The sequence below is a fragment of the Engystomops pustulosus genome, chromosome 10 (assembly GCF_040894005.1).
Source record: "Engystomops pustulosus chromosome 10, aEngPut4.maternal, whole genome shotgun sequence".
Classification (NCBI taxonomy): Eukaryota; Metazoa; Chordata; class Amphibia; order Anura; family Leptodactylidae; genus Engystomops; species Engystomops pustulosus.
In genome coordinates, this window is record NC_092420.1 from 32,255,427 (window position 1) to 32,283,356 (window position 27,930).

Genomic DNA, 27,930 nt, shown 5'->3' on the forward strand with positions numbered 1-27,930 from the left:
CAGGCTCCATTTGCATAATGTCCTTCATGCTGGTGGTAGAGGTCCTTTAAGGTCACACAAGAGAACAATCACAATATCTTAGGTTTCTGTACTGTACAAAGTTGCAGTAATGGAAGCTGCCACTAGGTTTGTGGCTACTAAACAGCCAGAATAATGATATTCAGCTGGAGGTTTAGGAATCTAGAGAAGTCGAGGGGGTGTAAAGTTACTGGGGAGCTGGGCACATGCATCATCTTCCTTCACTACGTAATGGTGCCAGATTTTACTATGACATTTTTATAGGGCTAATCCACAGAGAGATGACCTGGGTCAAGTGATTTTATTTCATCCTATCAATGTAATTCTTCTTATAATTCAGAATTTGGATGGAAATCAATTTTTAACTATTCAGTTTTATGGATGAGAGAAAAGGTCAAGTCTATTCAGAAACATTACATTTACAGAATGGACCTAAATGTACGTTGTATTACTTGTTAATAGGTATATTGGAGTTTCTCTTGTGTCTGCTGGATAACTAATACACGTCATATCAAGTACAGATAAAAGTCAGCACATTTAACCCATTGGGTAAACCGTCTGGCAGGACATTGTTATGGCTGCTGCTGCGCAGCTTATTTAGGGTGCCGTAAAGCATTCATATCTAATACTGGATCCGCACAAGCTGCCAAGGGAGAACCGCTGCTCAGTGATCTTTTTCAGAACCATAATGCGTCATTATGTATAATAATCTGCTATGGTTCAGCATCACCGTGCACCCGGAATCGGTAGATACAGGTATATTCAGGATGACCCCAGTTGCTCTGGATTCTTAGTTCAATGAAATCAAATGTGGAAATGTTTTTTCCCTTTAAAACAAAAAGATAAAAGTTAAAAGAAGCCCCTATGAGAAGGAAGCTTAAGTTTTTTGGCCAAGTGAAAGCCAACAGATTCAAGTCTATACAGAACTATTACCCATTACCTCTTCTAAAGTTGGCAAAATAAGTTCCACTGTTCCTCAACTTATATACACAGCCATTTACCAGACTGGGTTGGATCAGAAAGAAATTAATAATTAAATTGACAGGATTTATTACCAAGTATTCTTGATAGGTAGGAATGTATATGGATCTTCTCCACGGCAACTCTACTGCTCCAATCACACGTACAGGTACAAGACTTTCCTAATCGCTCATTAATTCCCACTCTTAGGTTTTATAAAAGAGACTAGAAAAGCCATTTATCCCTGCCGAGGCCCTTTTTCGTTTTTGCGTTTTCATCACCCCCCCCTCTGATGATGTCACAGCGAGCGACGAAGGCTCGATTTGATGGTGATGGACAGGTTAACACCCGCGATAACACCCGTGTTACCAGTAATATGCAGCAAAGACTAACAGGCAATGGAGAGGGCTGAGCCCGTGAGCCTTCTCCATTCAACTGCAGCCGACGTGTGACGTACTAGTACGTCACACGTCGGTAAGGGGTTAAATGAAGTCTAAATATGTTGCTTATGGAAGTTGCAATATGTTTTTACCTGTAGAGGAAATGTCTGTATTGGGTTTCCATTTTGATTGTAAGTGAAGTTCCCAAGAAGCACTCCTTCTTTCTGCGTCTCTTCCACTAAACCCTGTAGAAATTATTGTATTATTAAATGTAGCATATTCCAACCCAAACATGTATACTTGTCCAAAATAAACCTTAAAAGCAAACTTTTTTTTTATTTTAGAAGTGAATAATAGTAAACTTTGCAATATACTTTATGAAGGACAGAATTTAGCTCCTTTCTTCTCCTGTAGTGAGCAGTGTATATGAAAGCCTTCTCAAGTCCTCACACTGACCTCAATTCAGGTCAGCTGAATCTTAGTATCACATGACTCTTAAGACACTGACATCAGAGGGAATTTAACACATGGGCAGATTAAGACTCACATGGACTGTATGAATATTATAGCCCCTACAAGTCTGGAATCACTTTCTACATATGGTTCTAGAATCCGTTGATTGAAATCAGGCAAAAAGAACACATCCTCTATTCCCCAAAAAGCTGTTTCAGGACCCTTTGGTCCTGAAATGGCTCCTATGTACATGTGTATTGAGAGCAGTAACAGATGTACAAGGATTTCACAGGTGAAGGTCCTTCTCAGTATAAAATTTGGAGTGTGGTCTGGGTGTTCATGGGCCCCCTAGAAGGCTTGTAAAAAAAATACATCTACTGCCCCACATGACGTCAAATCTCCTTAAGACATTTAAAACGGGGCCAGCGTCAGCACTAGGTATTAGCTGTGCAAGTGCTGTGCAAATCCATTGGGGTGAGCGGGGCTATTTCTAATGAATCCATAGGGAGTACGGGAGGCTTTATATAAAATAACCATAAGGGGGATGTTTGGTATGATAAACTAGACAATATTTTAGTGAACAAGAGACTGTTTTAATTTCTTAATTTTTAATGCTGCCACATGAGTTCATTTATAGGGGCGCTATGAGGCTCTGTTGCCCAGGGGCCTACTGAAACCTGGAGCCGACCCAGATTTAAAACGTTACAAAAACAAAGTGATACATAAAACTAATGCACTAAGTGATTAATCAGGACTGAGATCTTTACAAGAACTCCGTATATGAAAGTCAAGGATATAGGAAGGACACATTGCTAAAAACTGTTAGAAAGGGAAGAGAAAAATAGGACAAAGGGACGTATTTCTTTTATTTCTTAATTCAATATATTACAAAGTTTATATTTATAATCTGCACTATTGATTTCTGCAGTTTGACATACAAGTTTAGCTACACTTTAATAACAACCAAAAGGGATAGTTAAAAGAGAAAGTAATCTCTTAAAATAATGTATCCCTGCCATACTATGCTACAAATGCTACATAGAAAGGAGATCTTGCAGCAATTGGCCACACACACAGCGCTATGGAAGCTGACCTGCAGGGGATGAACAATACCAAATGATTAGGATTTCTTTGATATAGAATTCAGTAAAGGAATTTTCAATAAAGAAATATGGTACATAACAAAGCCCCATTCATATTAAATTAATTTTATCTTGATAATAGCATGTGAAGTGGGGCATTGGTTGTATCACCTAATTTGGTACGAGTCAGTGTGTGGGACATAGAAAGGAGAATATTTCTCCCTTAGGAAAGCAGAAAGTTACTCACATAAACAGAGAATTCCTTAGGTGCACTTGCAATGGTGGACTTGGGCGACAAGGAGCGAGGAATATGATCCAGTGTGACAGATGTTGGTCTGATCCGGCTGGAGAGACGGATAACTGCATAGCCCTGAGAACCTCTGAACGCCCAGCAATTACCTGGATTTGAGTCCGGCTAAAAAATTTTACAGAATAATTGGTGTAGAACTGTACATCAACATTTACAAATTAAATGAGAAAAGAATACATTCCTGAAATTGTAAATTTTACCTGGAGAATTACACGGGGGGATTGGGATTGGTACCATAGAGGGACTCCAAACAGGCTGATCAAAGCCGTCCTTGTTTCATACGTCTCAGAACATCTTGTGTTTAAGACACTGGCACCTATATAGATATATAGATGTCATTAGAGACTTGGGAGAGTTACCTTACATCATAATAATGTATATAAAGTAAGTTTACAAGCACCAACCTGATGACTCCAGAGCATAATCCACAAGCCCAATCCGGTCCTCACTGTACCTCTGCAGGGCACGGTTAACTATTTCATACACCTCCTGAAAAGAAATAGAAGGTACTCAGCCAAAGAACACATTATTATGAGTAGTTTGTGTAGGTGTCAGTTTCACTTGGTTTCCTAAAAGCAGTGCTTTTTGTGCTTAAAGGGTTTTCCACTTCACTATAAACTCTGTCACTTGTGAGCTCGGTCATGTGTCCTGCGCACAAGGTCCATATGGTTCTGTATTGCAGAGTAAAAAAAAAATCTTTGGCCTATTCCTCATGATTTGTTCCCAAAACAGATGAACCGCCTACAAATAAACAGTTCCAAGTGTGTTGGCTTCCCCTTCTCTGAGAACGAGAAGGTTTTTTGTGCAAAAATTTGTTGCAATTTTAAGAAGGAGCAGTTATTAGATTAGATTAATATTAGAAAAACCATTGAGGAAATAATCCTATTCCAAGTCCTATTGTAGACAGAAAAATTAAAACGACAAGGCCAGGGGTTCTAAATTTGCAAAATCTTAATCTAATCTTAAATCGGGTGCTTGTCTGAAACACTGACAATATTTTTGCACAACTGAACTCATAAATGAGGGTCAATGAATTTCTGCATACGAAATTTGTATCTATGACCTACGCCTTGTGAAGTATGGAAGATGTAACATATATCCATTCATAATCATTATTTTATATATTACTATACTATTTATATATTTTACTACACAAATCAGACCAATGGTTATAAACAGCTAAAAGCTGAGGTAGTAAAGAAGTTCAGAGAAAGACTTACCTCCTGAGATACTCCAGATAATCCGCTTGCCTGCAGTTCCCTGTCTATGTTCACATGCGCCTGAGATGCCCAAAGCTGTTTGTCTGCAGTGACTCCCGCTAGGATCTTCCTCTCCAACTCCACCAAATACTTCTCCAGCTCGTCACGGCGCAGGAAAATCTCAGAAAGAGATGCCGACCCTCCGTCCTTTCTTTCCATGTTACTTTGGAACCAAACTGGGAAAAGTGACTGAACCTAGCAAGAGAAAACATATAGTTATGTATCTACAGATTATAAATGAAAGACTTACCATTACCAGTAGTAAAGGAACCAGTCACCTGAGGCCCGTTATTTGTAAATCATAGATCCAGACACAATGGTCGTGTTAATCATCTTATATTTGTTATCTGCCTCTTTCCTTCTAAAAATCAACTTTTATAATTATGCTAATGAGCCAGAAGGGTTCTGGGGCATTACTAGAGCCACTCCATGCTCTGGCTTCACATGCTGCTACATTGTGCTGGGGCACATCTCCCTCTTCAGCACTCCCCTGCTGAAAAACTCACAGCAGCAGAGGAAGTTTCAGTGGGAGGGGAAAGTGCTCCTACACAGTGTAACAGCCTGTTACTCTGCAGCACACAGAGGCTCTGGTAACACCCCCTTGAGTCCTTCTGGCTCATTCGCATACTTTTACAAGTTGATTTCAGAATGAAGGAGGCCATGGATAACAAATATAAGAAGATTACCACAGTCACGGTGCCCAAATCTATGGCTACATGTCCCTAGTTTGTCACGTTTCTGTTTTATGGTAGATTTCCTTAATGTTCGTGGAGCTGTGTTATTTAAGACAGCACCTACATGTACTCAAGTACATTGAGTGCAGAGAAAACCACATTTTATTTGTAATTATCATGTCAAGCAACTCAGGGAACAATATTAAATGGATGAATCGCTGGGGCCCTTTATATCAGCACCAAATATGTGGGATACTATCCATTAGGTGTCCAATAACTACCATAATATTTGCAATTGATTATGTAATGGTAGTCATTGTTTAATATGTTTTTATTTTATACTGAATTTTATACAGTCATTACCTTGGTTTGGTTGCTGTCCTTACTCTTTAAACAAACTGTAGCAGCCCTGCGGCATGAGGTAACTTGTATATATCCTAACCATAAAGATTCTCACTTCCTTTATATGGGGCTCATCTAGGGATAAATTGAGTTTATCAACTCTGCAAAGACCGAAATACCAGGCAGGAGCGGCTCTCCCAGATCTACATCTGTATTATTTAGCCAGTTAAAATATATTAGGAACTGGTTGTTTACCTTCCTCCGAATACTATCAGACCTGGAGTCATGGGAGCAATATGGGTTCCTTACACTATCAGACCTGTATGATAATTCTGTCCTTCGCTCCTTTCAGCAACACCAAACTAAGCATGACATCCCACGCTCCAAGTTTTACCTGTATCTTCAGCTAAGACATGCTCTCTCCTCACAATTTCCAGACCTCTCTATGGTATTAACCAGCTACCCCTGATAGGTGTTCTCAGATCCCAGGGACCCCCGGGCCTTATCTCTAAGCTCTACTCACACTTGATTACAGCGAAGGTAGAACGCCAGAATGACCCAGCCTTGCGTAGGTGGACGACATTAATTCCCTCTCTGACAGAAGAAATGTATGAGACAGGTCTAGAGTCCAATGGTGGGGGTCACCTTTTGCCAACAAAATGATACTGCCTTTTATTAATTCCCCAATGCTACCTTACAATTCACCAGCATGATTGCAGCAAATGGGACGCATTCCTACTTCAGAGTAAATCTGCTGCAGAGCCCCATACGCAGACTTCTGGCACATGATGTGGATGTGCCCAGTTTCCCAATCACAATGGGATTCAGTGACATCCCTTTTGTCTAGCACTTTAGAGACGCCAGTCTCTCTGGCCCTGAGATATGCTTGCTAGGGATATTGGATAAAGAGGCATGGCTACATCACACAAGGATATTTTTGAGCGAATCCCTTATTTTGGTAAGGAAAGCGTTTGAACAATGGTGGATGTCCCTGCTTCTGCCAACCTTTTTTTATGTGGAGAAAACTTGTAAAGACTGTCATCCCACTAAACTGTTTAGTATATAAGATAGAGGATGCCCAGATAAATTTTTCAAAAGGTGTGGGGAAAGTGGTGCAACAAACTCTTAACGCAAAACACAGTTGCTTCTTTTACCACTCAGATAAATGCCATGAGACACTAGTGACCTGCTATTAATAAATAAAGGGATGGCTATGGGACTAAATGTTAAACCACTTGTTTGTTGTATTTCTTGCGGTGAATGCATTTATCCCATATCATTGAAATGTACTTCTGTATTGTTGTACCTGACACTGGTTGTTGTTTGTAATTTTAAACAGCTAACAGAGTCGGCTTGTGTTCTGACTCTGCCCGATGTGTTGTATTGTCCGATACTCAATTTCAATAAAACAAGTTTAAAAAAAAGACACTCACTTCATCCTTCACTCCTCGTATCTGCTCAGGTACAGATTTCATTTGTAGGGAAATTTCAGACTGAGCTTTTCTCACCGCCTCCAATTCTTGCTGGAGACTCAAAAGTTTTGTTTCCAGCTTCCCAACATCATGTGTAAAGATTTCTTTCATATTCTGAGGAGAACTACAAAGACAGAAGATACCAGAGTGATTACCATATAACTCATAAAAAACATAAGAACATATATTGTCTCAACCAGAAGCAGAATGTTTTGTAAATTTCACATCTTGGCAAATGGCAAAATACAAGCCCCATATATTTAGTTTGAGCGCAAACGTATGATAAATTCCCCCCATGGCCTTTGGGGACCTGCCCCATAAATTTAGCAAATATCCTGAACAATGATGCATTTATCTGGTACAAATTAAGCCAATTAATAGGAGGTACTTAATTAGTAAAGAAAGTCTTATAGTACGTCAGAAACTTTGGTAGAAGTTTTGACACTTTAGATAAATCTGCCCCATGAATTTTAAAATAATCTAACAAATACCTTAGGCCCCTGTACATGAATGTCTGTGGAAATGGATCCATGTGCAGGTCAGATCCCATAGACTGAGCATAGTGCAGTGGACGGGAGTCCTTGCATCATAGTGATAATAATAATAATTATTTATATAGCGCACACAGATTACGCAGCGCTGCACAGAGCTTGCCAAATCAGTGATAAATGATGCAAGGAGTCTCTGACGATCCACAAAGCAAGCACGTCCTCATGCAGGGGCCTTACTAAGAAACAGATTATGACTTATAGAAATCTTATGGCCTATAAGAAAAGGACATTGCCATTTCAAAGTTGACCTTCCTCAAAGGAAACTTTATGGTAACATTCCCAAGAGGAATGTAAGCATATAAGCTTTTTTCCAGAAGGAAGTAATGGTTTCTAGGTAATCAGTATAACCTGAGACATATGTAGAGAGCAGGTCTTTGAAGTTTTTGCTCTTAGTTCAGCAAGAGGCTTTTGATCCCGCAGTTTTATTTGGTGTGGAAAGTTATCACTACCACAGCACTCACAAATGCAACCACCCTACACATTAATGCCATCATGTCATTCAGATCCTCTGTGTCTATATCTGTAACAATACTACTGTTCCAAGCAGTTTTATGTTATACAGTGTCAGTCGCTGATATATATAAAAACCTGCATGACATATATTACCAATTTGACTATATTTACATTGCACCTCAAACTTACCTTTTGACTTCTGTTCTAAGCTGTAAAATCTGTCCTTCTATTTCCTAAGGATAGGAGAAAAATTAGAAGTTTATTTCTGGAATTACATAGATTTTAATACAGAAATGTAGTATCTCATCATGTGCATTCATGGTTGCTGAAGGTACTTCTTTTCTTTGTATGGCCGGTGCCACACGCACCGCTTTGTCTGCGTTAGAAAACGCAAACAAAGCCGCGCCTACATGCGATCGGGAACAAGCCGACGGTGTTTTGCATTAAATTAACGCAAAACACCAGCGACTTGTTCCCGATAGCAGGCGATAGAAACGTTCCCAATAGAAACGCCGATATGATCGGGCCGTAACAACAGCTCAGAGGGAGGGGGGTCTCCATGTCACCATTCAGCATCACATGGCAGCAGGGGGTCCATTGAAGGACCATAGGTTTAATTATTATACCTTATTTTCATTTTCTTACAGTTCATTACACAGAACCACAAAAGGAGTGAAACGTATTATGAAATACATCAAGTGATGAGCCCCCTTTTGGGACAAAACAAACAAAAAGAAAACCCTGTAAGAGCGCACACATTTTGGTACTGCCACACCCATACCAACCCAGGCTAGGTAACTACAATAGTACTTATACGGTACAATCCGTTGTGCAATTCCATGAGGAAAGTTGAGCCTAACGGCTCAGGGCGGCATCCTACGTAGGAAGTGCGGGTCACAGTCAGCTGCTACAAAGTAATTCTCACCCCATAGTGTTTTTGTATAGGCATTACATTCAGTATTTTCATATAAAATCATTATAAATCCTTATGTAAACCAACGGCAGGGCTCCTGGGGGGTGGAGTAGCCTCGCCATGGAGTGGGAGCCACAGCCAAGTAGCCTGTGTTTATCTGCCTAGCAGTGTGTCTTCATCACACTTCGATATGCGCATGCGCTAGATTCATCCTCTTCTATTGCACATATATATATGGCTTCGGGACAACGTGGCACAGCTGAAGGAGGGGGCACAATGAAGATGTGTTGGCAGAGAACAAACACATGGAGAAGCCTATCTTCTTAAATGTATGTTTTTCAATATATTTCTAATTATGCCACACTGTGAATGGGTAGATACGATACGGAGTCTGAATATGTGCTTAGAAATGGGTGAAACAGGTTGTTTTTCCCTCCCCCTCCCTTGTATTATGTGACTCCTACCCAGGTTCACAGGTGTGCATTAACACTGCTTAAATAGATCAGATTTGTGTTTGTTAGATGGGACCATGACTAAGTTGATTAGACTTAGACGCGTTCGTCTGTGCTAGGTTGTTCGTGTGTTGCTGTATATGTTGCCCTGCAGTTTTAACAATGTTGGAATAAAGGAAGTGGATTTTTAAACGCATCCCCCGTAATTGTGCTGGATTTCCTCTTGGATGTTTGTTTTGCTAGTGCGTGGAAGGCTTGCACGCTGAAAATTTCCTTGCACCAGGAGGATTGTGGATCAACCACGAGGGTGAGCTGGCAATATTGTTATTTTTCTGAGTGACCCCTCCATTGAAAATGAGGCAGCACAGACGTAAATACGGCCAAATAAAGAGCATTCTCTATCTTTTTGCGGCTAGGAAATGGTACAGTGAGCACACATTGTGCTCACCGGACCATTCTGTGCGGCTATTGTGTCTATGGAAACGCTTGCGGCCATACATACCTCCACCTCACGGTTGTGTGAATGTAGCCCTATACTGAGGCCAGTAATTGGCTGCAGACATCAAATCCCTGGCACAAAAAAGGGTCTCAGTGCCAAGATAGGGTACCTGGATACTGAAAGAGGGAACCAGAGCATGCAGAATATATTTTCCTTTTTCATTTTCCCCTGCCCTGGCTGGCCAGTGGGTCCAACCTCTAATGTCAGCAAATAAATACAAAACATATAACAATACAATTCCAATTATGAAGCAGCCAACATTACATCCAATGTCAGAGATGCCATGAAACCATTATACAACAATATGCTAATAAAATAAATTCCTCTTAATCTACTGTTGGACTATTTTTGTTTCCTGGCATTTAGCCATATTTCTGCACAGCAGATTAAAAGGGATTTTACAACAAAAGCCCATTATTCTATTACTGTGTATTCCTCACCTTGGACATGCGATTTATTTTCTCATTGGCTTCCTGAAGACTATGCTGCTGCTCCTTTTTTATGGTTGCCAGTTCAATCTACATTATAAAGCAGAACAAATTCATTCAAATTACTTGCATTACTAACTTGCTATTACTATGCATTAATTGATCAATACTTACCTCTGTTTTGGCTGCACCTTCTTGCAAAATATGTTCCTTTAATGCTGCTTCTTTGGAAGAAGACAAATCACTGAAGACCTGAACCACTTCATCACGGCTGAGACCGCTGACTGCTTTTAAACTAGTTCCCCCTTGCTTCAGCGATTTCTGCTCATTTTCAAGACCTTGAAACCTCTTTTCTAGAGATTCCATGCGAGATACTAATTCATTCTTAAGAATAAAAAAATAAAAAAAAATGTAAACAATGCTCGCACAAATATCCTATACATGAAAGTAAACGCAAACTAAAAACAAGCAAATGAAACTTGGTGCTGGAATCCCATTGGACTTTGCTTCACAATGGACAAACGCTTCCAAATCTGTCACTGATCCACAATGCTGCACACACTTTCAGCCAGAAAAAAATCTAAAAACATTGCTCCTGTTGGGTTATGATGAAAAAAAAAAAAAACTGACGGTGACAACAAAAAGTTAAATAACCCTTCATAACTTTATTTTTCATCATCAAGTCAGACTCCTTAGGGCAGTTCTATGACTGTCTTTGGAGCTCAGCTGCCCTTCACATTTACTTAAAGGGCTTTACCCCTCTAATGAATTTGACTGCAGTCTTTTCCTGCACTGATTTAGTGTTTTGTTTTTTTTTGTCAAAAAGTATCAAAAGGTGGAAAAAGTTACATGTGCTTCACATGCACCATGAAGGGGCTGGAGGAAATACGGCCGTGCACAGCCACAAGCCAAGAAATTGATAAATCTGTCAGTCAGCACTTTTATGTTTCATCGGCGAGAATAGCCCTGTGCAATTTTTTTCAGCACAAATGGCAAAAAGTCTCAAAAAACAGAGATGCAGCTTTTTTTTGTGCCAATGACCTTCCCCCCAGCAAAATCAAAGATAAATGCTTTAACTCCCATATTGTTTGTTTTTTATTTTAATTTGGATTTTTAAATTACATTTTTTTTTTTACACCGATAATAAGCACTGCCCACCGTTCTGTTCTCTCACAAACCTGGAATGACAGAAGCAGGTTTTGTGGCCCTGGATCCACTTTCCTCAGAGAATCGTCTTTCGTTGGGTTTTCTGCTGCAGAAATAGTAGCCTTTGGGACAACAAACAAGTCTTGGAGTCCAAATGGATAGAAATACCACAGTCCTGTTAGAAAGATTTAATAGGAGATAGTGAATATGTAATTTAAGAAATCAAATCATGCAAATCTATCTTAATACAAATCAAGAATCTGTCATGTGATATATATATGCTATACTACAAGTAATGTACATTTACAATCCATCTCACAACTTGTTTTTCTTATTTTTACATATTGCTAGGGAAATTTTTTTATACTCTGCTTTTAAAATAATGGGGCAGTTTAACATAACTGGTCTCTGGAGATCACCGAAAGGGCATTATTCGACGATAATGCACTCTGCCGCAATTCAAGATCGTGCGCCGATATCCTGCATGTGTCTCTTCCTGCTCAGGTCAGACAGAGTTCACCTTCTTTTTAGCGGTGCATGTAAGTGCTTGCGACACAATTTGAATGTCCAATCACGCACTTTGTCCGAATCACTCGGATCATCCGATGGCACACCCCCTAAATTGTGTGGAGAGGAAGCCAGCATAGCCTCGCCACAAAAGGATCACATGCCACACAATCCCAGCGCAGACACTTATTAAATACGTGTCCAAGCCGTGTAATCCCCGAAAAAGGTGAACAGTCCGACGAAAGTGAGCAGCACAACCCTTAGTAAATGAACCCCAATCTGCCCTTGGTACTTACCTGTTGCGATCAGTGCCAGGAATAGCAGAAGGAACAGAATCTGCAACACCTTCTTCAGAACACTGTAATGCCTGCAAAACATTTACTTCTGGGATCAATCACTTTATAGAATAAGCAAAATAGGGGCACAGCCAAAACCCATGGAGTTTCAAGAATCTCATTTACATTTTTTCTGGATAAACAAATTGAACAAGAAAGATATATCGGAATATTTTTAAAGTACAGTCAGTCCCTGGGTTATGTACAAGATTATGTCTATTTTGTAAGTGTAACCCCAAATTTTATTTTTGTTCCTATGACCATTGGATTTTCAATTTGTATTGGGAATAAGAGTTAACAATAAAGCTTGATTACAGACACCATACAGTTGATCATTGCAACTGGGGACTAAAATTCAGTACATTAGCAGCATCCAGAAAGCTTCAACCGGAGGTCACAGTGGACAGAAAGGTAACTAGGAAGTCGGGTGTTATCAAGTCAGGGACTCCCTGTGCCGTACAAAATGCTGGTAGAGGACAACTATTTTATTGGGAGAATATTTGCTTCATTATAAATGTAAATTGAAAATAATGAGTTTTTTCCAAAGAAATCCTGAATCAACCTAAAATTGTAGATGTATTTGGTGGGCTAACCTGGTTAAAATAAAGACATCCAGCAGGGAAGCGGCAGTTGTAAGACGATACCACGTTGTACCAATCCACCAGTATAATAGTCCAAACACACGACCTATAAAATTGAAGAGAAACCATTGAAAAGAAAGTGCAATAAAACATCTCAATATAAGATATAGGGAATCCTTTATATACATTAACCCTGCTGCTTATCCACAAACAATAAAACAAGGGCTCTGGAGTCAGTGACCACTTTGGTGGAGTTGAAGTCATAATAAGGGACCCACTCAGACAATATATAATAAATTGGTACAGTTTGATCAATGCAGTATGTTTATAGTAATATTTTTTCATAAGAATTTGGGAAAATTATGAAATGTCCTTTCAATGTTTATTCTATTCCAGAACTAAGGATTTAGGCCCAGGGTGAAAAACTTTGATTTGGTCAAGGGGCCATATTGTCATACTGCTTCAGCAATAAATACTATCCCATCAACCAAATGCTGCATTCACAGCAAACAATAATAGTGGAGACCCCAAAGCAGGCAACTACAAACACCAGAGAACCCCAGAGAAGACAGTAATAATTCTGGGGACCCCCGGAGCAGACAACTACCAAAACCGGAGTGTCCCAGAGCAGACAAGGAAATACTCTCCTTTCTTTCTGGCACTTTACCAAGGGTCCCATGCTGGGTGTATGCACTGGCATCAGGACCCAGAGTAAAGCAGTGCCAGAAGCAGAGAGGACGTGGGAGCAGCACAGTACAGAAGACAAGTGCTTACTACTCCTGCTCTGGGTCCTGTGCTCGTTGTATGAGTGTCAGGACCCAGAGCAGAGCTGCACCAGGAGCAGTAGAGGACTGGAGAGCTGTACTGTACCCCGAATAAGTACTTACGAAGCCTTGGCTTGGTGCTCTCCTGCTCCTGGGGCCTCTCTGCTCTGGACCCTGAAGGGTTCACAATCAACCAGTGACAGGACTCAGGACACAGAACAAAGTGACAGGAGAGCACCCTGGTGCGGCTTCCTGCGGGTAGTTAACACTTCTTCCACTTATGGACTCTGACACTAAGCATGGTGCAGGCCGCATGTAGCCCATCAGCAGCAGGTTGTGCACCCTTCAGCTGCTTTTAGTTGAGATAAATTTGCGCTGCACTTTATGTACATTCTCAGTAGTGAAACTCTTCTGCTATGGATTGGAAGGAAAAGGCACTGGGCACTCTTTTTAGAACTGTTAAAGGGACCAGGAAAACGGGGATGTTTCTAAAAGTTAAGCTGGCACCACCGGAGTGAATACCCAAGCTCCAGTCGTCCATCTTTCATATAAGTAGTTATTTACAGAAAAAAAAAAAAAAGAATCAAGGGATCAAAACAGCAAGCTCTAAATTAATTGCCTGATTTAATGCATCAAAAAACACATCAATTAAAAAGAACTAAAAATAATAAAAAACATAGATAGTCTGTACCTTATAATGGATGCCAAATTAGTGTACTTGTCTTATCACCACTATACCCCCCCCCCCTTGTTTGTCCCTTCCCCTGTAGGTATTTTTTTTAAACCAATAAAAATTACCAATACACAGGGTTGTGAAAAGTATATAATCATTATATACCAATAAATATACAGTGAAAATAAAGTTTAAAGTCCCTATACAAGTCTACCTACAGGGGGAGGGACATAGGAGGCTGCCATACTGGTGATAAGGCAAGTGTTGTGCCTATAACAGTAAAGCATCCGTCATAGTGTACAGACTATATTTCTTTATTTTTAATTGTTTTTTAAGTGTTTTTTTGGTGTATTAAAGCAATTGATTTCGAGCTTACTGTCTTACTGTCTGGAAAACAGGGATGTGGAGACGGAGTGAAGAGTTGGTGACCATTTTGGTGGAATCAGAGTCGGAGTTAGAGAAATTGAGTAGGAAGCTTGGCTTACCAACTACACAGCCCTGAATAAAACTAAATAAGAAGAATTTCCACTAGTCTCAGTTGAGTAATTTATTAGATAACAATTGAAGATGGTCTACTACCTCTCTTTAAAGAGAACCCGTCATGCAAAATAACCCCCCTAAACTAAATATATTTTCATAAACTGCCATTAGAGAGCATTGCCTCTATCCCTTCATTGTCCCTCTACATGGCTGTAAACCTAAGCAATGAGGTCCTAAAGCTGTATGCAAATGACCTGTGAAATGTCCAATGAAGCATTAGCATATTCAAGCTGTCCACTCTATTCATGAGTGGGAGGCACAGCCACACCCCCAGTGCATGACTGACAGCCTGTGTAATGATGTGAGGCTGTATAATGGTGTGAGGCTGTATAATGATGTGCTTCCTGGTGCTGGAGCCCCCTGCAGCCTGTGTGTGCATGTGTGTGTGTTTAGGAGAGATACAACAGCTCCAGGCTGCAGCTATGTTACAGCAGAACATGTCAGATTCATGTGTAGCTGATGTCTGTGTCTCTGTGTATTAGGAGGATGCAGCATGTCAGCAGGTACAGCACTCACACTAGCAATGCTTTACTATACATTACACACAGACATGAGCAGGGGGAGGAGAGGGGAGGGGAGGGGTAACAGGGGTGACATCACTGCCTCTGACCATGTGACCAGCCTCATTTACATGATAAAGAATAGATGATTTTACAATGAATAATGTATGAAATAACTAGATAAATGCTGGGATGGGATCCTTGTGAGCTGCTCCAACAGGTAGTAGTGACAGGACTAGTGGCAGAGACCTGATGACAGGTGTACTTTAAGCATATGAAACCTCATCAAAGAGCACATTACACTGGGAAACAACATATCCCTTTCACCATTCTGTTTTATTTCATATTAAATTTTAACAGCATACAAAACAACAGCTGCTACTTTGATACAATAAAAGACATGGGGGTTAAGGATGCAGTAATAACATGCAGCATAAAATACAAACATGACAGCAGATAAGTCTAGCTGGTGATCTGGGAGTTGCAGGCGCAGCAATGTGTCACTGTTATTACCAAAATATCTCTACCTGGATAGGAAAGCAACTGATGAATCAATTTTCTCCACTGGGACATGTGAGCGTTTCCTCTCTGGGAATAAGAATTACCTATAAGGAGAAAGAAATTTTGTTTTTCATTCTAGACTGAGACCAAAGCATCTGCCAATTAAGGGAGCTACGAAGAGAAAGAGCAAGCTACGCTGCAACAAACTTCATCTTTATTTACACTCATGACAAGAAATAAAACAATAAAAAGAGAAAAGACAAGCAAAATCTAAACTTCAAAAGAACATCCAGGTGGAAAGTATCACAATAATTTACCCTCCACCAGATCACTGGTATGATCCATGATCCACATGTTGTTTAGATAAAAGTGCACAGCACAACATTGCGAGTCCCTATCAATAACAAGGGAAGGGGAAATGACACATTGGACTGAGCAGGTTCAAAGTTTGATTCTGCACTTCTCCTTCTCCTTGGTCTTTAATTGCTGTTTATTCTCAACATATAACATTGGGAAGGGAGCGGCCTCGAGGCAGTGAGAGATGTATAGCATCATAACAGTGCCAGTGCTGTTTTTATGAAGAAGAGAAAGGGACTCCTTGCATCATGCATCATAAAACTCACCGGCACTCTCACACCGTGAAATCCAGTGCAAATCCAGCACATAGTCCAGGCTTCATGGTCCAATCACAGCCTTATGTTTTAGCTTTTGTCTTGTGTCAGAGTGGATTAACAAAATAAACTCTTTAACCTATTAAGCAACCAGCCAGTTTTGGGCCATAACTTTCATAGCGGTATCAGGGTTACATTTTCTCAAGGCTACTATATTGTGGTATATAGAACTTATTGCAAAACTTTATTAATTAATTCTGAATTTTTAATATTAATTTACCGTTTTAACATTGTATCATAAATACCATGAAAGACATTATTTTCCTGGCGGGTACTATTTTGGGGACAACAAATTTGTATATTATTTGTCTTTATCATGAGAAAGTGATAAAAACAGTTTCAGAGAAATGAAACATATAAAAGGTTTTCATGTCAAGTTGTATCTCTTTTTTTGATTAAAGGACATCTACCATCAATATCAAGCATTGATAAACCGGGGACACTTACTCATAGATCCAGGCACCGTGACTGTGGTAATCTTCTTATATTTGTCATCCATGGCCTCCTTCCTTCTAAAATCAACTTACAATTAGGCTAATGAGCCTGAAAGGCTACTGGGGCGGTACCAAGAGCCCCATTATCGTGCAGATTCACAGGCTGTTACAGGGTGCAAGAGGCACTTCCCCCTCCCACTGTGTACTGAAAATAGCTGTGCTGCAGTGAGATTACATCAGATAGAGGGAGGGATAAAGTGCTGAAGGCAAGGTGGAGGCAGTGTAACCGCCTGTGAATCCGCAGCATGGAGGGGCTCTGGGAAGCGCCCCAGTAGCCCTTCAATTTTTATGGAGGGAGGCCATGCATAAAAAATATAAGAAGATTACCACAGTCACAAATGTCCCTAGTTTATTCATACTGGATTGTGATGGTAGTTTTCTTTTAGGCTTCATGCACACGGCCAGGAGGAGGAGGAGGAGGAAGAAGAAGGGGGAGCGCTCCTCACCGTTACCATAGAGGAGGATTACAATTAAATAGTAATGATTTAGAGATGGACACAACAGCATTGGTACAGCTCAGAGTCCCATTAATATGTTATGGAGTATACAAGTAAAGAAACATATCAGGAGATCTACCAGATCCTCTTTAAATAGCTCTGCATAAAAGGAATCACAAGGAGAAAAAAAAAGGTTCTTACTGGTGTAGTCTTCCTCTGAGGAATATCCAGAAGATGAGGTAGATTTGTCATACGCGGCTGGCTGTACTTCAGAGAAGCCATTCTTGGTGTTGTTATTATAGGAGACATCTACTCCCAACCTTTTACGTACCAAATCGCTTTCTCCTGCAAGACAGATTCATCATTGGAGTTGTGAATTGCATCTTCATAAATTATGTTTGATTCACTCAATTAAAAAATATATTTTACTATCTTCTGTATTCAGTAAAGACATTTTACAATGGGGAGAAGGTGAATGAATATAAGCCCCGCATGAAACAGGGACCATCACCTAAGGGTCCACATGGAGGGCATCTTCGGCAGAGTGGAAATACAATACTAGTCCTTTTTTGAAAGGTATTTTAGCTTACAGAGGGTAAAGCGCATAGAGATGTCCTGAATAGGAAAGTATCTGCCGCATATGATGTACATGGCCATAGACTTATACTGGCAGAGGCAGACATCAGTTTTTTCCTGCACAGTATATGTGTTCAGATGCAAAGACTGGATGGAAAGTCAAGCAGCCTTCACTATATCATCCTGCTGGATAAAGTAGTATGCGCTCAGTGGAGGCCATTACAAGCTACGAGAAACAGATACAACTGTATTGCATCCATCCTTGGCCTCCGCTGAGCTTACTCCCTGCGACGTAGCTGTTCATATAAGGACAGTAACATAACTCAGGTGACACACAGTACTCCTTCGGCTTTCAAGATGGACCGGCCGTACAGGAAGATTTATGCCACGCTATGAGCATATAGTAGGATATGCTGATGCCCTCCATATCCAGAATCCTACTGAAATATCCTTACAACAAAGGGAATAAACAAAGTGTGAATATTGCCTTAGTTTTTTTAAGGAGAAACTATTTTTTATTGTATCTGAGGAACAGAAAAACTGAGAAAGCCAGATTAACTTCAGTCCTCATCACTTACCTCATTCCCTTATATGTAGAAAAACACTGCTCTTTATCTATTTATCAGGTTTAAAAATAGAAAAACTACATTTTGTGCAGCTCCAATAATAACCTCAAAGGGTCTCAAAATGTCTGACAGGTAAAAGTAATTACTCAAAAAAATACATCTAGAGATATTTGCAAAAGGACACCCTAAGAAAATATGTATAATCTTTCATAGAAACTCCATATTCCCTCCTTCTTACCCCATGTGCTCCCTCCATAACCTGTTTCTTCCAGGGCTGCAGACACATCACTTTTGTCTCGAGTAACGTAGCTGGATGTTTCGCTGTAGTATGTATGTTCAGTTGTTTGTTGGGAGGAGGGAACTCGTCTAATGGTGGTAACTTTCCTTCTACTAGTCCTATAAAAAGAAAAGGACCAAGATGAGAATATATAAAATAAGAATGTATATTACTATCTGCCATGTCCGGTTTTCTCACTTATTATGAATCTGACATAAAGAGGTGATACTATTGTATTACTGACCGTGATTTAGAATTGGTGGCAATAGTGGCCTTCTGGCAAGGAGACATCGGGGTCTTTAAAATTCCAAATAGTAAAATACAGCAGTACACAAGGAAACAACATCGTTGTCAAATGTTGTTTCCCTGTGCACTGCTGTGATGTATGGATTTTTACATATAAATGTAGTTCATTTCTGTTTTTTTTTTCCTTATACACAACATTCCGCAGAATCATTAAAAAATGGTGAAATATAAAACGAATGTTCTTAGCAAGAAATTTTCTTCTGGAATTTCTTTAAAGCTTCATCCCTTGAGAGAGAAAGTCTACATAACCCCATTTCTGCAAGATAGTATGAGTCAGCCTTGCCAGTATACTTAGGTTTGCCAACTGCACTAAAACAGCGTAATACCCAACTATACTTAAAAAAAAAAAAAGTACCTAGTCCCATGAATGAAAAACATAACATTAATTACACTCATGCAAAAATGTTTTGGAGTTAAGACAAACAACACTGACTTTTGCCCTACGCTCCGCAAAAAAATCCATTGTATAAATATGAGAATACATGGATCACACAGTTTGTGTAAGAGACCAATCCAGATGCAGCATCTTCTGTTAGTCCGACTGGTTGAACTCCGCATTAACCCTTCCCATTCCTATCCCTTGTCCCTCAAGTTTCTTTAATGCTATGTATGTTCATAACCCTCACCAGGAACCTTTTTTTTTTTACAATTTTCCTGGTTGTAGGAATTGAAAAGAAAATGTAAAATAGGAATAATTAAAAAAAAAGTACTATTTGTGACAAAAACTATTTAATACATCCCACCTATCCCCCCCCCTCCAAAAAAACCCCTGTTTTTACTAAAGAGCTGCAAAATGTTTCCGTACTTTGGAACATTTTAAAGGAGTTGTCGATTTATTCTGTGCACAATTCAGCAAGAAGATATACGGTAGGTAGCAAGAAACATAGAGCTTCCTGTATCACTGCTGTTTCCTCTCCGCATACCACAGGATGTGACAATATGAGCTTCTCACTTACTGACTCACCACCTAACGACAGCTATGGAGATACCAGAGCCATTACTAAGTTATGTTACTCATAAACATTAAAATAAAAAGCTGGGAAGAAAATCACACAATGAACATTACTCAATAAAAATAGACTATAGAAAAGGTCTAGTGATAATTAATATTTGTATTATTTTTGTTTGGCTTCTCAGGTTTGTAAGATAAATGACAATTAGGTTAAATTACGGTAAATTAGAAAAAGCTCCCTAGCTGCTCAAATGTAATAATAATTTTTTTTATATAGCACACACAGATTACGCAGCACTGCACAGAGCTTACCAAATCAGTTCCTGTCCCCAATGGGGATCACAATCAAATCAGTTAAAGGGAACCTGTCAGCAGAAATTGACCTAATAAACCAGTATGTTGTCAAGCAGCTGAGCAGCTTGTAGGTCATGTTTATTTCATGGCCCAGGTTGGTGGCATCAACCAGAAAATTTACTTTGAAGTGAGATGTTAATTGTTTGTATAAAATTAAAGAGGTAGAGAGTTTAACACAAAAGTCAAGCTTTCCCTGCTTCTGAACACCTCATCTGGTGTCTGCGTCTGACCATCCGGCTGATCTCTGTGTCTCTCACATGTGTATAGGAAGAGAGAGCATGTCAGGTACGTGACAGATAAAGCACAAGGACTAGCAATGCTTTACTATACATTACACACATACATGAGCAGGGGGAGGAGAGGGGAGGGGTAACACGGGTGACATCACCTTCTCTCTCCATGCGTCCAGCCTCATTTACATAATAAATAAAATATGATTTTATAATGATTATTGTATGTATTAACCAGATAAAGGTTGGGATGGAATCCTTGTGAGCTGCTCCAACAGGTAGAGGTGACAGGTAGTGATAGAGATCTGATGACAGGTGTCCTTTTAGGACACCCAACTTACAGACGAACACCCCTGCCCTCTGAGACCTCTGAAGATTCCCAGGCTGGAATGATCCCCTGTAAGGTGTCTGCATTGAATTTTTATTGATAATCCTTGTTCCCATGAGAACATAAAATCTTGAAAATCGAATTGTCACCAGGACAAAAATATTATTTTGTCTGGAGTTAAAATTACAAAATACACTCACCGGCCATTTTATTAGGTACACCTGTCCAACTGCTCATTAACACTTAATTTCTAATCAGCCAATCACATGGCGGCAACTCAGTGCATTTAGGCATGTAGACATGGTCAAGACAATCTCCTGCAGTTCAAACCGAGCATCAGTATGGGGAAGAAAGGTGATTTGAGTGCCTTTGAACGTGGCATGGTTGTTGGTGCCAGAAGGGCTGGTCTGAGTATTTCAGAAACTGCTGATCTACTGGGATTTTCACGCACAACCATCTCTAGGGATTACAGAGAATGGTCCGAAAAAGAAAAAACATCCAGTGAGCGGCAGTTCTGTGGGCGGAAATGCCTTGTTAATGCCAGAGGTCAGAGGAGAATGGGCAGACTGGTTCGAGCTGATAGAAAGGCAACAGTGACTCAAATCGCCACCCGTTACAACCAAGGTAGGCAGAAGAGCATCTCTGAACGCACAGTACGTCGAACTTTGAGGCAGATGGGCTACAGCAGCAGAAGACCACACCGGGTGCCACTCCTTTCAGCTAAGAACAGGAAACTGAGGATACAATTTGCACAAGCTCATCGAAATTGGACAGTAGAAGATTGGAAAAACGTTGCCTGGTCTGATGAGTCTCGATTTCTGCTGCGACATTCAGATGGTAGGGTCAGAATTTGGCGTCAACAACATGAAAGCATGGATCCATCCTGCCTTGTATCAACGGTTCAGGCTGGTGGTGGTGGTGTCATGGTGTGGGGAATATTTTCTTGGCACTCTTTGGGCCCCTTGGTACCAATTGAGCATCGTTGCAACGCCACAGCCTACCTGAGTATTGTTGCTGACCATGTCCATCCCTTTATGACCACAATGTACCCAACATCTGATGGCTACTTTCAGCAGGATAATGCGCCATGTCATAAAGCTGGAATCATCTCAGACTGGTTTCTTGAACATGACAATAAGTTCACTGTACTCAAATGGCCTCCACAGTCACCAGATCTCAATCCAATAGAGCATCTTTGGGATGTGGTGGAACGGGAGATTCGCATCATGGATGTGCAGCCGACAAATCTGCGGCAACTGTGTGATGCCATCATGTCAATATGGACCAAAATCTCTGAGGAATGCTTCCAGCACCTTGTTGAATCTATGCCACGAAGAATTGAGGCAGTTCTGAAGGCAAAAGGGGGTCCAACCCGTTACTAGCATGGTGTACCTAATAAAGTGGCCGGTGAGTGTATACCCGTTACAACTTACATACAAATTCAACTCCAAAACAAACCTAAATAACCTCAAATGCTATATAATAATTCACAGTATATACCTGACAGGGCTATCTCTGAACAGGTGTTGACTCTCCAAGCTGCTTGTGCTGATCCTGTCATCCTCCAGATCAATGGCACTGAGGCGTTTGCTGCGTCTTGACATGTTCACCTGCCAGGATGGAAGCAAAGTCTTTGAAACTTGCACAAAGAGCACATTACGAGGTGGCGACACATATAACATCCTGTGTGTAGTGGGGTGTGACACGTTCGTGGGAAGATTATCAAGTTTGGAGATGCCTTTTGTAGTATTAAACGGGGATTTCTGGGAGTTTATTATTAATGATAACAATCAGCAAAATGGGTGCCTGACTCCTAGTCATCCAATTAAGGAACCAAAATGCTTCTAAATGTATATTCCACTACACAAAAAAAAAAAAATTTCTGAACCATTATACGAGCTCTTATATCTCCTGTGTCTCCCCCTAATCCTCATAGACTCAAGTTCTTGCGAGCAGGGCCCTCACTCCTATTGTTCCATATGACCGCCTGTACTCCCTCATGTTTTATTTTATTTGTAATGTGAAATGCAATACAATGGTGCTATATAAATAAAGATTATTATTATTAATATAGTTATATGTAGGGGTCTTGGATGGAAGATGCTGTCATGTAAATGGATGATAGTAAGAGTACAGTTCATGGGTCACTACACAATATATAAATCCGTCCCTTCTCCAGGTACCAGGTCAGATCAGCTGATCAATACAGTAAGTACAGGCAGTCCCCGGGTTACATACAAGATAGGGTCTGTAGGTTTGTTCTTAAGTTATGTTTGTATGTAAGTCGGAGCTGTATATTATATCATTGTAATCCCAGCCAGAAGTTTTTTGGTCTCTGTGACAATTGGATTTTAAAAATGTTGGGTTGTCATAAGAATCAATATTAACACTAAATCTTCATTACAGACACATGTGATAACTGTTACAGCTGTTTATTGTAGCCTAGGACTAAAGTACAGTAAATTACCAATATCCAGAGGTCCGTTTGTAACTATGGGTCGTATGTAAGTCGAGTGTTCTTAAGTAGGGGACCGCCTGTATTGTGATGCTCAATACTGTATCCCAGGAACCACCAGTTTTACACTGACAGCACTTGGATGGTATTGTCATTTTTTTCCCATGGACCCAGAAAGGGTCTGTGAAAACAGTTCTTACTAGAGGGGCTCCGGTAACACAGCCCAGAGCCATACGCATAATTTTAAAAGTTGATTTTAGTAGGAGGGAGGAAATGAATAGCAAACACAAGAAGATTCTCACAATTACAGTGCCTGGATCTATGAGTATGGTAAGTGTACTGGGGTATATCATGGTTGATTTTGATGGTAGATTTTCTTTATGTCCCTTACACAGAGATCTACCTTAGTTATTTTATTAGACTGCAGTGTAGCTCTGTAACATATATTTATGATATTATTGAGTTTGCAGTTCTGGGCAGAAATCTAGATAACAGGAATTTTTGACCTGCTCATAATGGCTGCACAATTTAACTTCTTGTCTAAGCTATATAAAAATACTATGACATTTGGTAAAACACTATGGCCCACATTTATGAAAAACAGGGCAAACTGGGCTAGGTGCTGTTTGCCTGTGTAGTGTGCAGAGGGCGCCAGATTCATTATTTCTGGCGCACTTTCTTCATGACTCTGGTGCCCCCTGCTCTGCTCCGGCAGAGTGCACAAACTTTTTTTTTGGTGCGCCTTTGGCGCCCAGGGTCTGTCACCCAGGGGTCTACAGAAACCTGCAGCCGCCCCAGCCTTTATCTAGAGTGTGTGATACACTTCTGTTGGACTCGACATGATAAATGTGTCGCGTGGTCCAACTGTGCACTGGAACGCCCCTTTATGTGCAGAATTTTTTGTCACGTTGGGTAAAGCGCAGCCTCGGCACAAATGTGTCACGGACACTTTATAAATACATGCATAAGCAGTTTGCACTAAAAAGAATGTGCAAAGACAGACAGAAAACTGGTGCAGGGGCTTTAATAAATGTGAGCCTGTATGTGAATAATATAAAAACAAATGCAAAACATACACACAACCATTCACAGCCATAAAAACCAGTATGAAAATACCTAACGTTATAGTGCTAGCTATTCACCAGAGCCAGGTTAGTAAACCCCATCTTCAAAGCATCTGTGCAGGACCTCAAGCATGTGCATGTTTGCTGTGAGGCCAGTGTCCTTCCCCAGCTTCAATAAAGAAACATGAAGGGGCCGGGAGAACAAGAGCTTAGTGCGCAGACAGTCATCAGACTGGCTATGGTTTGTTTTTTTTTAAATTGTAGCCATAAGCAAAGTTAGAATAGGGCAATTTGGGGCTCTAAGCCACCGTATAGTGTCCCAAAACCAACGACAGGTTGCCATTTATCTACATTAATATTAATAAACAATAAACTGAAAATATTATTTAAAAACTTTAAAACATTTTTTTTAGCATTACCAATATTTTATTACATCAGCAATCTCTGCATTGGTAATAAAACTTCCTGAAGTTTGTAGAAGGTTTTGAGACATTTTGTGTCATTTGGGTGGGTCATAATACCTAAGATCCTGAAAACAAAGAAACGCAATAAATCCATCACTTTACAAGTTACCACCATTGTGTATAAAAGACAATGGTGGAGCTTTCTGGCATACAAGCCCTGAACAACCTGGACAACTTACTTTTTTAAAATGTCTGATTTGTGCTTGTTTATATCAGATTTATTGTGTAAATCCAGACAACTTAGGCAAACTTATTAAGTGGGACTTTTCAAAATGTTGCCAATTAAGGCGTAAATCCACTCCAGTCACTTAGTAATGAAGGAAAAATTAAAAAGTCGCACAACCATTCGAGAACATTAACATCTCATGCAAGATCCTGCCTAATAATAAATGTGCCCTAGTGTTTTTTAGCATGAAAGAGTTAGAAAAATGTTTTGTTTACTATACAGGCAGTCCCCTACTTAAGGACACCCGACTTACAGACAACCCATAGTGACAGACAGACCCCTCTGACCTCTGGTGAAGCTCTCTGGATGCTTTACTATAGTCCCAGGCTGCAATGAAGTCTGTAATGAAGCTTTATTCACAAACCTTGGTCCCATTACAGCAAAAAAATGTTTAAACTCCAATTGTCACTGGGGCCAAAATTGTTTTTGTCTGAATCTACAATAATAAAATATACAGTTCCGACTTACATACAAATTCAACTTAAGAACAAACCTCCGGACCCTATCTTGTACGTAACCCGGGGACTGCCTGTATATTATTAGTAAAAAAGATTTTATACTAAATAAACTACATTTACTTTGTACAGAAATCTGTCAAAACAAAATGCCATGTGGTAAGTTTTTCGATCAATAAAGTCACTTCACATAAAGGCGACAACCCACGCGGCAGCACTTCCTGTTGTAACTTTCAAAATTTGGTCACCACCATAAAATAAAAAAGCTCAATATCTTTGTGGGAAAATAAATGATTGTTGCCAATCTTTGGCTGTACAGGCGGTCCCCTACTTAAGAACACTCAACTTACATACGACCCCTAGTTACAAACGGACATCTGGATATTGGTAATTTATTGTACTTTAGTCCTAGGCTACAATGATCAGCTGTAACAGTTATCACAGGTGTCTGTAATGAAGCTTTACTTGAAATTCTGATTCTTATGACAACCCAACATTTTTAAAACCCAATTGTCACCAAAAAAGTTCTGGCTGGGGTTACAATGATAAAATATACACTTCCGACTTACATACAAATTCAATTTAAGAACAAACCTACAGACCTTATCTTGTATGCAACTCGGGGACTTCCTGTACCTACAGATTTTCTCAATAAATAGCCATTTTTATGTTTTGGATCCTTTTAGAGCTAAATGGAAGACAAGCGCACCCAAATAAAAGTACGTATGGCTGCTAGGCTGTCACACATTTTACCCCTTGTGTGTACCCAAGATGCAATGGCTGGAACAGCAACACAAGTATAAAGAGTGTGTCTATAATAGGGAATAAGAACTTTAGAGATGGGTGGTCCCCATCAATGGACCTACCTCTATCATCCAGGAGATAGATAACAGCTTTTACTATGGTGAACTTGACCACTTCAGAAAAACGATTGCTCCTTCTAGCAAGGGTAGCCTGTTTGATGAGCTGACTTTGTATTATTGGGGGACCTTGAACCCTCTCCAGATAACGCACATTGGGAGACCCCATTCAAAGTAACAAAAAACTATGCGTACCAACAATACCATGTTATTACCCATCCCCCACAACCCTTCCAGGTAAGTCCGGCTGTAGAAATAGTCACCTTGTCCAGTTGTAGAGCTCCAGACGAATATCCAGACTTTTCTTCCAGGTGTCCAACTTCAGCAAATGTATCTCCTGTGTTTTTTGTCACTTTGTTGCGACTTTGAACAAGCAAGTATGAAAGGATGAGGGAATCTGCAGGGATACAACGGATTTGGCACATGTGAGGACTCTTTGACAGCCAACTTTACCTCTGTGACAAGAATTCACTGAAAGTTAAAAGGACAATATACAATAAATGACACAGCAGATATGGGGGCAGATGGTGGAGTGTCCAGCACCAGGATAATGTGGGACCAGTCAGAAAAATAGTAGAGATATAAAGGGGTTTATTATAATCTGACAAGATCCTGTCAACACAGAACAAAGAAGAGTCGGGAGGGGAGGGGGTGGAGCGGGGTAAGAAGACCTGTCTGCACGGAGGGGCTCCCGCCCGGGCTCCTTCACTCATGCGATGTCCCGTGTGTGTGCGCGGGTGACAGTGACACAAACACACAGTGTGCTGTCATCCAAGGATGCAGCTGTCTGCAATAACCATCAGCAGCCATGACATTGGTCTGCCCGGCTGCCACTCAATACGGCAGCGCCCTCCGTGTTGGAGGGTTTGAACGGGCAGGGAGGAGGCAGACTGGGGGCGCTGTCTCTGCAGGAAAGGGCAGTACTTGGCTTATTGCCTCCTCAAACTGCTTCTCTACCACAAGACGTCGTGTATAAGCGAAGACGGAGGATAAACAGTCACCTATTGTGTACACATTCCCCTCATGCAGATGGCGCGTTTCCTGTCAGGCGGCAGCTGGCGCGGCTCTGTCTCCTCACACGCTTCTTTGTGTGCGGCGTCTTTGTGGTTTATCTCCCGCCCTGCTGCTTCTTGGCTCTCTGTCTGTCACGTTGTGTTAGGTGATCTCATCTTCACAGCAGCTTCTGCTCTTATAATCTTTTTAACAGACTTGAGCCTTTTTTTTTTCAAGTTTAGAGGGTTTATCTATAATTCCCACATAATTGCCACATAATAATGGAGCATAGTTGCCTCATAATGTTGCCCTAATAAATCATCTTTACCGATCCATCTGATTCCAACCTTAAAGGACACCTGTCATCAGGTCTGTGCCACTTGCCCTGTCACCTCTACCTGTTGGAGCAGATCACAATGATCCCATCCC

At 40.5% G+C, this 27,930-nt stretch overlaps 1 protein-coding gene across 2 annotated transcripts; it reads right to left on the bottom strand.

Moving 5' to 3' along the window:
- Positions 1–372: 372 nt before the first annotated feature.
- Positions 373–27,930, bottom strand: SUN2 (Sad1 and UNC84 domain containing 2). 2 transcript variants are annotated; one of them, XM_072128583.1, is made up of 19 exons: positions 27,510–27,930; positions 26,772–26,905; positions 22,485–22,594; positions 18,776–18,933; positions 17,597–17,740; positions 15,820–15,897; positions 12,828–12,921; positions 12,196–12,266; positions 11,425–11,567; positions 10,421–10,630; positions 10,259–10,336; positions 8,144–8,187; positions 6,912–7,074; positions 4,424–4,657; positions 3,608–3,692; positions 3,404–3,519; positions 3,141–3,308; positions 1,511–1,603; positions 373–845 (listed from the first exon to the last, which is right to left on the bottom strand). In XM_072128583.1, exons 3-19 carry the CDS (start codon positions 22,586–22,588, stop codon positions 732–734), a joined length of 2,097 nt encoding a protein of 698 aa, XP_071984684.1. In that variant the 5' UTR covers positions 22,589–22,594; positions 26,772–26,905; positions 27,510–27,930; the 3' UTR covers positions 373–731. The 2 variants fall into 2 exon arrangements, with proteins under 2 accessions (XP_071984684.1, XP_071984683.1); XM_072128582.1 differs by lacking the exon at positions 27,510–27,930 and adding an exon at positions 27,180–27,395.

Bases quoted from the DNA above. Each gene is read 5' to 3' on its own strand.
- SUN2 (XM_072128583.1), bottom strand. From the start codon at position 22,588: ATGTCAAGACGCAGCAAACGCCTCAGTGCCATTGATCTGGAGGATGAC. The intron at 15,898-17,596 runs GTAAGAACCTTT...TTCTCCTTATAG, and splicing joins CTCAGAGGAAGACTACACCA to GTAATTCTTATTCCCAGAGA. The intron at 11,568-12,195 runs GTAAGTACCAAG...TCTTTCTAACAG, and splicing joins CCTGGCACTGATCGCAACAG to GACTGTGGTATTTCTATCCA.